Here is a 14,158-nt window from a genome sequence, read left to right on the forward strand (position 1 = left end):
CTGATGCTTCTTAGCTTTACTCCTGGAGGGAGCACATGGCATGGCTTCCAAGAGCGTTCGCTATCTTTCCTCCACCTTCTTCTCCACTGAAAACAACAACTTGACTCCTCCCTCTCCCAGTTAGGGTATGTCTGCAAAGCTCTAAGCTTTAGACAAGTAAGGGAGTGAGGTAAATTGTGTGTGTGTTGTGGTCTCTAGCAGAGAAAGCATAACTCCCATTGCTCACAAAACACATACAAAACAGTACATATTTAATCCTTTTGTGGTGGTAAAGACGCAGGGCGCCACAGTGACATCTCCTCTGTTTGTTTAATTGAGCAAGATTTTCTTCCATCTAACCCAATTCTTTGAGCATTCAACCAGGAGCAGCGATACCAAAACATTATTTGAAGAGGAAATCCACTAAAAAGTCATCTGATGAATAAAAGAAACATGAACTGATCACTGTAGTCTTTACAGACTATTAGAGGATTTCTCCAAAAGAAAGTTGAAGAAAAGGGCCTCTCAAGTCAATGGAAGTTGCTTTACAGATTTCCAGCAGCAAAAAAACCTCTTGTGAAGCTAAAGATGTTACTCACAAAAGGAGCGCCACAAAAATGTTTAGGCACCAGCAGTTTTATATTTGCGAGTGTTTCTGACACGTTAGAACACGATTTTGGAGAGATACTTCTGCATAGTTCTCTTGACTATGGATTTGTAAGACCAGATAGTTGTGGGACAAGGATACCTTTAAAAACTGAAAGGTTATTTAGGGATAGTGAAGACAATATAAGATCCAAAAGCCGTCATGCATCTATCCTGGTTATGGAATTGCTTATTTAGCAATGTGCCATATCGAAATATGACTTTTGTCAATTGGACATTTTGCATGATGTACTGACATGTTTTCATTAAGTGACATGCGTTCTCCGTGGGCCAGTGTAAGTCCTGTACACCTGAAGCCCTGAAGTCGTAAAGCCCTTGCCTTACTCCATAAAATATATGATTAGTCCACTTATGTGAAAATGATTATGTTCTATAACAAACCCTAAACAAAAGCAGATGGGAAAACCTCACAACTGTGAAATCCTGCAGGCAGACACCAATCTTCATACTCTACAGATTTATCACGCTCCGCACTATTCTATGCAATTTCAATCTCAAACCTAGAAGTCTAATTCCACAGAATTGCTATTCTTAAAACATGAAACTATGTCAACTCTTAAGGGCTTGTTCACCTATTGCAGTTTTGTCACTTTTTTCTTCACATGTTCAAATTCAATGTTTTATAGTACCAGCAAAGTGAATGAGATTTCTCATGCATATGCTGATTATTTTTTTCCTGCAAATTTAAACCATTAAAGTGTTTTGTTTTTTTTCAAATTTGCAGCTTTTAACTTTTTTCAGCATTTTTGCAAAGTTTCTCACCCATTCATGATTGGGAAAAATATGCAAATAAAAATGCACATAAAAATTAGTCAAAAACGCGTGTTTTTTATGCAGTGTTTTCCCTGCCAACATTTTTAGTATTGGAAAAATCTGTAGGAAATACTCAATGTGTTTGATTCATCAAAGCTTTCTTACCACAATTGAGGTGTAAAAGCTTTGAAAAATCGCAGAGTTGCACCTAAATTTTGAGACTTTTGACATTTTCATGCCAGTTTCTCATAGCCGTGCCAAAATGGGCGGAGGCGAGGCTGGATGTGGCAAGGGCATTTCTTACGCCAGAAAACTTACTCCAGTCCCTTACTGGAAGGAGATTTCTGGTGTAATGCATAAAGGCGCACACCTCTCGTCTGATGCTTCAGATTTATGAAGAGGTTGGCATCATTCAGGAATCAGGAGTTCCTGACTCCAACATGCCCCTTATGAACACTTGTAGACAATGCCAGTCTTGATGAATCGGGTCCAATCTGTGTATATACCCTTCTTTTGCTGTTTTCAGGTCCTGTGATTGTTTTCTGTTTAGCATACTATACAGAGGATATTAAAGGGAACTTGACTGCTGATACATGCCACCCAATAAACAGGCAGCATTTATCAGACACTGACTGTATGATTTCAGCTAGGTATGTTTGACTCTGAAATGCTGCACCGTTTCAAATAAAAAATTATTTAATAGCTGTCAGGGATCGAGTTACCCAAGAGACTAATCAAACAAGTGGGTCCCCTGTGGTTTTTTCCCCCTAACTGCTCTGGAGTGACAGGTTTCTCTTTCTGCATCTGTGTAAAAAGAGAAACCTGTCACTCCATGGCAGTGGGAAGAGAGATGCCGGGGACTCGCCTGGCCGACTAGTCTCCTGTGCAGTTCAGTCCCTGTCTTCTATTACATTATATTTTTCTCTGAAACGCTGCAGACAAATCATGCAGCCATGGCCTGATACATGCGGCCTGTAGGTTGGGCAGCATATATCAGCTGTCAGATTCCCATTAAGGAGTGACGTATCCTCTGTGCCCCAATGTCACATTACAGACACTGTCATAAATATGCTTACCTGGCACAAATGTTACAGTCTTGATATATATATGATAGTGTGTTAATTTCCTCCCCCCCCGTGGACTTAGCCTCATAAATGTCACATGACCCATCCTCTTTCTCTAGTTATCACCTCATATCACTTCTCCCTTATGCCTCAAAACTACTGGAACAACATGTCCATTTCAAACTGTCCTCCTGTGGCGCCCCTGAGGCTCAGTCGCCACAGAGGTACTGCACCTTCTCCTAAGGTGTAGTGCCTCACCATCCAGGTAAGGTGGGAACTCCTTTCCACACTCCAACACTCACCCCACACAACAGGGTAGTTCTGCACAACCACATTGCGGCTCAGTGCTTAGAGAGTAGCAGAGCACCTTTGGTGGTTCCCTGCTTGGAACACTGGACGTGCTGGGAGGTGGGTGGAGTTAGGATACACAAAAGAGTGGGAAAGTGTAGGATGACAGGTCAGTCTGACAGAAGGTCAGTCGGGTAGGAAGTCACTCAGACAGAAGTGAGGATCCCTGGAAGAAGGGATGGAGGAAGGAGTGCTGCAGCTGCCTCAGTGATCTGAGCCAGCTGGCACAGGAAAGGAACAGAGGGAGAGAGACGTAGAACTGAAACCTAAGCTTCCATAAGAAAGAGAGACAAGTACGGAATGAAGGAGTAGAGAGAACAGAGAGGACGTGGGTTGAAAGAGGAATCCTGCCTATAGGTTCTCAGCGTAAGGCCGGGGCAGCAGACACCGGTGGAGTAGTTGGCTGTAAATGCACTACTCCCATCTAAGACTTGGGGTACAACAGCAATCGGATAGAGAGCCGGGACTCAGGAGAAGGGAGTCCCCGAAGTAGGCTACAGCTGTCTGCTGTGCAAGTAGAGTTCTTGGGAACATCTGTAAAGAGGAACTCCAGAGTACCACGGTACTGGAGATCTTCACACTTAAAGGCGCAATAGAGGAGACGTTCAGGAAAGGTACATGTTGGCGGAGTGTTGGAGGGGAGCTTTCCATCTTGCCTGGAGGTTGACTGGGTCCCTCACCCGGAGGACACGGCACAGAAGTGGGCACTACTGACTGTGAGTAAAGCGTTGGATCTACATGCCCTGGTGTCCTCCATTCCTTCCTGCGTCCGTCTGCCTTGCACTGCTACATCCCCTGCGCTGGACACTACACCACCTAAGTGTCCCCACATCTACACTGCCCTGGGACAACAGCCCTGCCTGTGGAGGGCTATACCATCATTGCTGCACCATACCATCAGTCCCAGCGGATCTGTCTGCAGCGTCGGCTTAACACCTCCCTTGCCGAACACCACAGGTGGTGTCTCGAACTATTCCATTACATTATAAACTCCCTTTGATTACTTGGGAACCCAGGGCCACGGACCGGGTCACTGCCACTGTGACACGTTCCCCTGACACCGGCCCGGTACCGAGTACCCCACGGCCCTGGGAGGACGACCCACTCCCACCTCTCTTCTTGCTTCCTTTTTGACCTCTTACAATCTGACTTCCGACCGCATCACTTCACCGAAACTGCCTTAGCTAAAGTCACCAATGACCTACTAATTGACAAAGCCAAGCGACACTACTCTGTCCTCCTCCTCCTGGACCTGTCCTCTGCTTTTGACACAGTGGATCACTCCCTATTACTACAGACCCTCTCATCTCTTGGCATCACAGACTTGGCCCTATCTTGGATCGCGTCATACCTAACAGACCGGACAATAAGTGTCTTCCACTCACGCATCAACTCATCACCTCGCCCCCTATCTGTCGGAGTCCGGCAAGGTTCAGTCCTAGGGCCCCTGCTCTTCTCCATTTACACCTTCCGACTGGGACAGCTCATTGAATCTCATGGCCTGCAGTGTCACCGGTAGGCTGATGACACACAGATCTACATCTCTGGACCAGATATTACCTCCCTACTAAACAAAATCCCACAATGTCTGTCCGATACTTCATCCTTCTTCTCCACTAGATTTCTAAAACTTAACGTGGACAAAACAGAATTCATGATCTTTCCCCCATCTCACTCAACTCCCCCAACAGACCTATCCATTAAAGTAAATGGCTGCTCACTCTCCCCAGTCCCACAAACTTGCTGCCTTGGGGTAATTCTTTACTCTGATCTCTCCTTCAAACCACACATCCAAGCCCTTTCTACTTCCTGGCAACTTCAACTCTAACCTTCTCGCGCCCCTCCAATCTATCCTAAACTCTGTTGCCCGACTAATCCACCTGTCCCCCCACTATTCCCCCGGCCTCTCCTCTCTGTCAATCCCTTCACTGGCTCCCCATTACCCAGAGGCTCCAGTTCAAAGCCCTAACCATGGCATACAAAGCCATCCACAAACTTTCTCCTCCATACATCTGTGACCTAGTCTCCCGGGTACTTCTCTGCACGCAACCTCTGATCCTCACAAGATCTCCTTCTCTACTCCCCTCTTATCTCCTTTTCCCACTACCGCATACAAGCTTTCTCCCACGCATCCTACCTACTCTGGAACTCTCTACCACAACATATCAGACTCTTGCTTACTGTGGAAACCTTCAAAAACTATTTGGTCACTATGTTTGACGAGTGTGACCAACCTGTCAATCAGTTTACCAAGTGATTCTCCAGATCGCTTGGAAAACGCTAGTATTCTGCAAGCTAATTACGCTTGCAAATCGCTAGTGTTTCCGCGGGAAATAGGCGGAAATTAAAATGCGATTTGCTCGCATATTTCCCGTGGAATGGAATTCAGGAATTCTGCAACGTTTGCACATAGCCTTATAATAAAGAGATATTTGTCCCTGCATTTTTATTGCTACAAATAATGCAGTAGGTTAAGCCCCCATACACATTAAAGTCAGAAGAACACACTGATATCGGGGGGATTGGTTGGCAGTCTAATGTGTATGGAGAGCTTCAGACTCCCTCCAGAGAGATGATATTGGGGAAGAGATGCATCTGGCATGCTGGATTTCCAATGTTGGTTTTCCAACAGTTGATCCTTTTGTTGCTTATAAGCCACTGTTAAGGGAGTCTGGCAGCAGATCTTTCATAGAGAACACAGATGAGTCCAGCCTATGTTCCTATTTATGGAGAAATTGGTTGAAATAGTTGTCAGCTGTCTAATGGTTATGGGGAGCTGCAATGAAGACTATGTCAGACCATATTAAAAGTACAGATCAACAAACTAGACTAGATTAAGAATCTAGGTCATGAGCTTAGTTTGTCTTCTGCTCCAGTCCTGAAAGGCCAGACACAACACACACTTCTCTGCCTTACAAGCTCAGGTACCGACATGACATAGCATATAAAAGCTTTCTTTGTGTATATTTAGTATGTAAATGAAATTTCTTTGCAAAATATGCATAAACTTTTCAAGACTCATGATACATTTTTTTAATAATAACTACATGGACTTATCTCTTAAACATTAGATTGACCACTGATTCCACCAAAATTAGTACGCTCAGCCAATATTTATTTATTTAATGTGTGTGGCCAAATTTAGCCACAAATTCCAAATTTTATGCTATTTAAACCAAAGACTCCTTTTGTTTTTCACTAGCTTATTGATGTTTATTTGAAAACATTTAACTTTCCAACACATCATGATTATGCATTTTCCTTAATCCTCTGTGAATTTCTTCAGCCACATGTATGTAAGGTAACAAGCAGGAACGCAGGATGCAGTGACGGGACGCAGGCAGAGCAGGGGTTAACAGGTTTATTTACAGTGGAATACTTCACGCAGGGAGGTAAAAGGTTAAATATAAATGACAAGGGATTTTGCAAGGTGAGGTACAACGGTACAGTTAATGGCAGTTCGGTAGCAAGCGTGTTAGGAAGTCCTAAGCTCCGGCTGCGTACTCAATTGCGCCAACAGCGGCTGGCACCATGTCCTTTCCAGTGGGGCCAAGTAAATGACAATACCCCATCTTCTGGTGACAGTTGTCAGTCTCTGGTGCCTTCCACTGTCCCTAGTCTATATACTGTAAAAGGGGGGGGGGGGGCGAACAAACAAAAATGCGATTACAAAGTCCATATAATGCACCAAATATACGTTATTAATTAATAAAGTATATTTGGTGCATTATATGGACTTTTTGATTGCATTTTTGTTGGTCCCCCCCCTTTTTATGGTTACTAGCAAGATGTCCATTACTAGTCCTATATGTTGTCTGGGATAAGCCATGGCCATCTATATGTATGTAATTCTGTGATGTATATTTATTCTTGGATATCATATATTTATATAATTTTTGGGCCAATGACACCCCAGACACCCTAATGTCTTTCATCTATTACCTAGTCCATATACATATAAGGGCTGTGAGGAACTGAAATACTTTCCCAGCACAGATGACTAGTTACCTCTTTTTATGTTGTATTTACATGCAATGACCTTATCTGGTGGGGGAATATGTGCCTTTCTTTCTCTCGACAGGGGGGCCTCTTGGGTTCACACCACTCCAGACTGGCTGGAGACTTCACTCTCTGTGAATTCAATGTACATTGGTTAGGGGGTTGGGAGTAGGGTTGAGAGACTTGATGGGGGAGTGCAGTTGTGTCTGGCGATCTGAAGCGAAAGGAGCAGAGTTAAGGCCGCTCCTGGAACCCATGAATGGACTATCGAACTTGGAACTAAGTTTTCTCGGGCTTCGGTCGTGAGATCTATATTCCCCTAGGAATTATTCCATGGACTATTTTTACTGACTTGATGCTGATCCCGTGGACTGGAGCATTACATTGGGGTTATCTACCTGGACTTACTGAAATGCTTGTATGGATACAAATAAAACTTGTTGCATCGTTAACCTGCCTAGGTGATTACTAACACCCACAACTCTAGATCTTCACAAGTGGTGGCAGCGGTGGGATCACCTATCTCTGAACAGCGTAGCAGAGAAAGTTACTGATGGTGACTTGGCAGAAGAGATGGCAGACTCCATCTACAAGAGACACAAGTATGAGCAGCTGAGAGCCCTGTGCTCTGGGAGAGAGCTGGAGTGGTCGATGGCGGACAACCGGATGGCCCTAATACAACGCTTAGACGAGTGGGATCGAGAACACCCACAGGAGGAGATCAGTCCAGATGTTGAAGAGAACAGCCCAGTGGACGGACAACAGCCGTGGGCAATCATTCCAATGGCAGACGATCGATTGACCGAGTTGGGGCGGGTGCTGACTGCGCTAGGAGAGCGGGCCACAGAAAGAGAACGGGCGGCTGTGATAAGCAAATATCTTGGTGTCCATGTAGCCGTAACCCCACCACCCGCTGCGCAGATGACAGTGGATAACAGGAGAGAGGGACCCGCATCTTTGAGGTACCGGGACATACCACAGTTTAATGAAGACACCACGGGTATTGATGACCATCTTCGATTATTTGAGAACCTCTGCCTGCTTCATGAGGTGTCCATTGAGGACTGTCCGAGATTTTTGAGTGTTGGCCTGACCGGAAAAGCCAGAGAAGCTTTTAATAACTTGTCTTCTGGGGATCAGAGGTGTTACGCTACCATTCGCAGCGCATTACTGGAGAGGTATGCCGTCACACCTGAAACTTACCGGAGGAAGTTTCGGGAGACTGAAAAGCCCAATGCACATACGGATCGGGAGTTTGCCAACACATTACGTACAGCATGTGCTCGGTGGATTGAAGGACTGGGAGCTCGGGAAGCTGAACATGTCTTGGATATATTCATGCGGGAGCAATTTATGTCCAAGCTCCCACGTGACATAAAGGAATGGGTGGCGGATAGAAAACCACGGAGTCTGGAGGAGGCTGCAAGATTGGCTGATGATTGGTCTGCCAATCGTCCAGGGCGGTGTGGAAGAACAGCTTCAGCAAGTCTGGAACAGGGGCTTCCCGAGAGGCCAGCGAGACCCATGGTCCAGCAAGAGGAGGAACTGCGAGGATTTTGTACTCTACAAAGAGGAGGAGGTCTTCAAAAACCTCAAGTACGGCAAGCATCAGGGCGAGGGGGATTAAGCTGCCATAGCTGTGGACGCATGGGACACTTCGCCAGGGAATGCTGGGCCCATTTGGGTCCACGTCATCCGCATTTCCAACCTGTGAACAGTGTACTGCAATGGGGCTGGAATGCTGGGGGCGAGAAAAGAGGGGGAGGTCCCCCAAAACCCCAAGTATGGCCCACATCAGGGCGAGGTGGATTAAGCTGCCATAACTGCGGACGCAGGGGACACTTCGCCAGGGAATGCCGGGCACATTGGAGTCCACGTAGCTGGAGGAGAATCTCTGAACAGTCGGACAGCCCGACTACATTTAGACTGGGGACACAGCAAGGGAATGGTGGATGTGGGGGTAGTGCGACACCTACCTGTGGATGTGTTGCTGTGCAACAACTTAGGAGCAGGGTTGGTGTGCCACTGGACCAGTGTCGCAACCCGAAGCCAAGGACTCATTCCCGCTGCATCAGAAGACCTTGACATGCCAAATAACCTCCCGCCAGTGTGGGAGAGACCACGGCAATGCTGATGGACTATCGAGACAGACTGAGGAAGCCACGAACTCTGGTAATTGTCGTCAGAAAGATAGTCAATTTCATGAACTGGAGCCCAATGCTTGCCGTGCTGGAAAAGTGGGGGAGGAATGTGAGGAACTGAAATACTTTCCCAGCACAGATGACTAGTTACCTCAATTTATGTTGTATTTACATGCAATGACCTTATCTGGTGGGGGAATATGTGCCTTTCTTTCTCTCGGCAGGGGGGCCACTTGGGTTCACACCACTCCAGACTGGCTGGAGACTTCACTCTCTGTGAATTCAATGTACATTGGTTAGGGGGTTGGGAGTAGGGTTGAGAGACTTGATGGGGGAGTGCAGTTGTGTCTGGGGATCTGAAGCGAAAGGAGCAGAGTTAAGGCCGCTCCTGGAACCCATGAATGGACTATCGAACTTGGAACTAAGTTTTCTCGGGCTTCGGTCGTGAGATCTATATTCCCCTAGGAATTATTCCATGGACTATTTTTACTGACTTGATGCTGATCCCGTGGACTGGAGCATTACATTGGGGTTATCTACCTGGACTTACTGAAATGCTTGTATGGATACAAATAAAACTTGTTGCATCGTTAACCTGCCTAGGTGATTACTAACACCCACAACTCTAGATCTTCACAAGTGGTGGCAGCGGTGGGATTACCTATCTCTGAACAGCGTAGCAGAGAAAGTTACTGATGGTGACTTGGCAGAAGAGATGGCAGACTCCATCTACAAGAGACACAAGTATGAGCAGCTGAGAGCCCTGTGCTCTGGGAGAGAGCTGGAGTGGTCGATGGCGGACAACCGGATGGCCCTAATACAACGCTTAGACGAGTGGGATCGAGAACACCCACAGGAGGAGATCAGTCCAGATGTTGAAGAGAACAGCCCAGTGGACGGACAACAGCCGCGGGCAATCATTCCAATGGCAGACGATTGATTGACCGAGTTGGGGCGGGTGCTGACTGCGCTAGGAGAGCGGGCCACAGAAAGAGAACGGGCGGCTGTGATAAGCAAATATCTTGGTGTCCATGTAGCCGTAACCCCACCACCCGCTGCGCAGATGACAGTGGATAACGGGAGAGAGGGACCCGCATCTTTGAGGTACTGGGACATACCACAGTTTAATGAAGACACCACGGGTATTGATGACCATCTTCGATTATTTGAGAACCTCTGCCTGCTTCATGAGGTGTCCATTGAGGACTGTCCGAGATTTTTGAGTGTTGGCCTGACCGGAAAAGCCAGAGAAGCTTTTAATAACTTGTCTTCTGGGGATCAGAGGTGTTACGCTACCATTCGCAGCGCATTACTGGAGAGGTATGCCGTCACACCTGAAACTTACCGGAGGAAGTTTCGGGAGACTGAAAAGCCCAATGCACATACGGATCGGGAGTTTGCCAACACATTACGTACAGCATGTGCTCGGTGGATTGAAGGACTGGGAGCTCGGGAAGCTGAACATGTCTTGGATATATTCATGCGGGAGCAATTTATGTCCAAGCTCCCACGTGACATAAAGGAATGGGTGGCGGATAGAAAACCACGGAGTCTGGAGGAGGCTGCAAGATTGGCTGATGATTGGTCTGCCAATCGTCCAGGGCAGTGTGGAAGAACAGCTTCGGCAAGTCTGGAACAGGGGCTTCCCGAGAGGCCAGCGAGACCCATGGTCCAGCAAGAGGAGGAACTGCGAGGATTTCGTACTCTACAAAGAGGAGGAGGTCTTCAAAAACCTCAAGTACGGCCAGCATCAGGCCGAGGGGGATTAAGCTGCCATAGCTGTGGACGCATGGGACACTTCGCCAGGGAATGCTGGGCCCATTTGGGTCCACGTCATCAGCATTTCCAACCTGTGAACAGTGTACTGCAATGGGGCTGGAATGCTGGGGGCGAGAAAAGAGGGGGAGGTCCCCCAAAACCCCAAGTATGGCCCATATCAGGGCGAGGTGGATTAAGCTGCCATAACTGCGGACGCAGGGGACACTTCGCCAGGGAATGCCGGGCACTTTGGAGTCCACGTAGCTGGAGGAGAATCTCTGAACATTCGGACAGCCCGACTACATTTAGACTGGGGACACAGCAAGGGAATGGTGGATGTGGGGGTAGTGCGACACCTACCTGTGGATGTGTTGCTGTGCAACAACTTAGGAGCAGGGTTGGTGTGCCACTGGACCAGTGTCGCAACCCGAAGCCAAGGACTCATTCCCGCTGCATCAGAAGACCTTGACATGCCAAATAACCTCCCGCCAGTGTGGGAGAGACCACGGCAATGCTGATGGACTATCGAGACAGACTGAGGAAGCCACGAACTCTGGTAATTGTCATCAGAAGGATAGTCAATTTCATGAACTGGAGCCCAATGCTTGCCGTGCTGGAAAAGTGGGGGAGGAATGTGAGGAACTGAAATACTTTCCCAGCACAGATGACTAGTTACCTCAATTTATGTTGTATTTACATGCAATGACCTTATCTGGTGGGGGAATATGTGCCTTTCTTTCTCTCGGCAGGGGGCCACTTGGGTTCACACCACTCCAGACTGGCTGGAGACTTCACTCTCTGTGAATTCAATGTACATTGGTTAGGGGGTTGGGAGTAGGGTTGAGAGACTTGATGGGGGAGTGCAGTTGTGTCTGGGGATCTGAAGCGAAAGGAGCAGAGTTAAAGCCGCTCCTGGAACCCATGAATGGACTATCGAATTTGGAACTACGTTTTCTCGGGCTTCGGTCGTGAGATCTATTTTCCCCTAGGAATTATCCCATGGACTATTTTTACTGACTTGTTGCTGATCCCGTGGACTGGGGCATTACATTGGGGTTATCTACCTGGACTTACTGAAATGCTTGTATGGATACAAATTAAACTTATTGCATCGTTAACCTGCCTAGGTGATTACTAACACCCACAACTCTAGATCTTCACAAGGGCCACAATCCTGTACAAGCCCAGAGTGGCGAGACACGCACGGTACTCACGATCCTGAAGTGTCTGGCTCTTGGCTTTATGTCGGTCACCGGGCACATACTGTCCGTCGCTCTCTCTGGTCCCCGCGGTTGGATGCGGGAGACAGTGGTCGCTGGTATGTGTGGGGCTGGTGCTCCCCAGATGGAGCACTCCTCTCTCTCGCTGCTGCAACACCCGGCTCAGCTCTACTCTGTGAGCACAGCTCTGCACGGCTCTGCTCTGCTGGCATGGCTCTCTCTGCAGGCGACGGGGGCTCCTATATGGTCCGTCACCACACCAATACACTCTGGTGGGGGTAGCAGAGTGCGCTGCTCTCTGCGCTACTCCCCGCTGGCGCCAGATTGCCCCGCTTGGTGCGCTTTTTCATTTTATATCTCTGCTGCTGCGTGCCCTTTTCTGTCTCTCCCCCCCATCATCAGGAAAGTTCTCCTCACTCGGGCTTCCCCCAGACAGCAGGGGAAGGTCTGCCCAACTCAGGCTTCCCCCCCCGAGAACAGAGGATGCAGCCCTCCTAGTTCCAGACCAGGCATACAGGTACCCATGGTCTGGTCTATCTCCTTACATGTACACAATGCAGTTAAACGTTGTTAAAGTGTAAACTGGTATAGAGTGTGGGTCTTATTGGCTTGTATAGAGAGGGTGATGTTCCCCCTACCAAACTTGTCAATAGGAGACGGTTCCCCATTATAGTGAACAGTGGACAGCTAATGGTCCCCCACGTTTGCAGATAGATGATACATTTCCAGAGTGAGAAAATAATTTTGGTTCATATTATGCTAATTATGCAAATTGTCTCTTCAGAGAGGAAGAGGACTAGAACTCTAGTGCCACCTATTGGAAGTAGCAATCCTTAAAGTCAATGTTGACCCTTTAACGATGGCTTTGGCTTTTATCCTAAGTCATGTAACAAGGCTCGTTAAAGGGTCAACATTGACTTTTAGGATTGCTACTTCCAATAGGTGGCACTAGAGTTCTAGTCCTCTTCCTCTCTGAAGAGACAATTTGCATAATTAGCATATTTCCCAGAGGAGCATTCCGGCTTTAAGTATCCTCATCTCGACGTGCTTAGCATGTCAATCTCCACAGGGAGAACTGATACTTCTAGGATATTGGATTATATTATATTCATTACATAATAAAACACATAAAAATGCTAGAAATACCCTAAATGCAAACTGTCAGCATATAGAAAGCTCACATGTAAAGAGGTAGAATAAACAATATTTTTACATTCTGATAACACACTGTTAAACATACAGTAGCTTTACATAAGACTGTATAGGAATTGTAGGATACACAATAAAATCTGCTCTATTAACTTGTAGGACATAAGATTACAATTAATGCCCCAAAAATGAAAAAGTCTAAACTTTTTAATGGTCTCTCATTGTGAGCATGGTTGGTTTTGGAGTACACAAGGATTGCAGAAATCTGAAGTTTATTCGCTGTATTGTTAAATTCTACAAGTTCCCTTTAAATCACAAATTCAACGCCACTATATCAGTAATAGCCGTAATATGTCATGCAGTTTCCAGTAGAGTGTGAATATGATGTGATGTGAATATTCTTACCCGGCATAACGGTTGTTATACAAGTGGCAGGATGCAGAAAGCCAAGTCTGGGAGAAAAGGCAGAGATGAATGAGTTGTGACACTCTCCATGTGAGCTCCATCTTTACACAGTGCTGAGGAGATCCCAATTTATTCTTCCATATGATCCGAAGCTGAGCTTGTGTTATTGTAGGGCTGCGGAGAGTTGAGCGCAGCTGCTGTGGAGTTTGTTGCAGCAGTGAGAGGAGCAGGATCTATGTCACTTGGGTGAAGATATGTAGTGTTCTGACACTCAGCCAGGATTAGGACTCTATACAAGGGAGGAGGGGGCTTGGGTCACATGTACAGGCGAAACAGCCGCCCCTCCCTGTACAGGACCTCACTTACCTGGACATGCCGAAAGTTTATGATACGGTCTGCGATTTCTGCTTTGACATCTGTATACTGTGGACTGAATTCTAAAACTATCTCTGCTTTGCAATATGTCTTTATTTAAAATTTAGTCTTCAGGCCAAGATATTGGGATCTGAAGTTTTATAGAAAATAGAGGCAGATAACCCCCAACCTACTGTCTCCATCCCCATTAGACTGTAAGCCCACAAGGGCAGGGTCATCGTCCCTCTGGACCCGTCTGTCATTGTTAGTTTGTTCACCATGTTTTATATTTGTATTCTGTATGTAACCTTTCTCATGTACA

The 14,158-nt window shown here is 46.8% G+C and overlaps 1 protein-coding gene across 1 annotated transcript in view; it reads right to left on the reverse strand.

Moving 5' to 3' along the window:
* CPA6 (carboxypeptidase A6) overlaps positions 1 to 13,698 on the reverse strand; it is a 186,243-nt gene extending 172,545 nt beyond the window's left edge. Inside the window, exon 1 of the mRNA XM_073583855.1 lies at positions 13,483 to 13,698. Within this exon, the coding sequence (XP_073439956.1) occupies positions 13,483 to 13,583 (101 nt within the window). The 5' untranslated portion in view covers positions 13,584 to 13,698. The remainder of the gene's footprint in view (positions 1 to 13,482) is intronic.
* Positions 13,699 to 14,158: the final 460 nt, after the last annotated feature.

Source organism: Dendrobates tinctorius, unplaced genomic scaffold (assembly GCF_039654945.1).
Source record: "Dendrobates tinctorius isolate UK_male_01 unplaced genomic scaffold, ASM3965494v1 ptg000082l, whole genome shotgun sequence".
Lineage (NCBI taxonomy): Eukaryota > Metazoa > Chordata > Amphibia > Anura > Dendrobatidae > Dendrobates > Dendrobates tinctorius.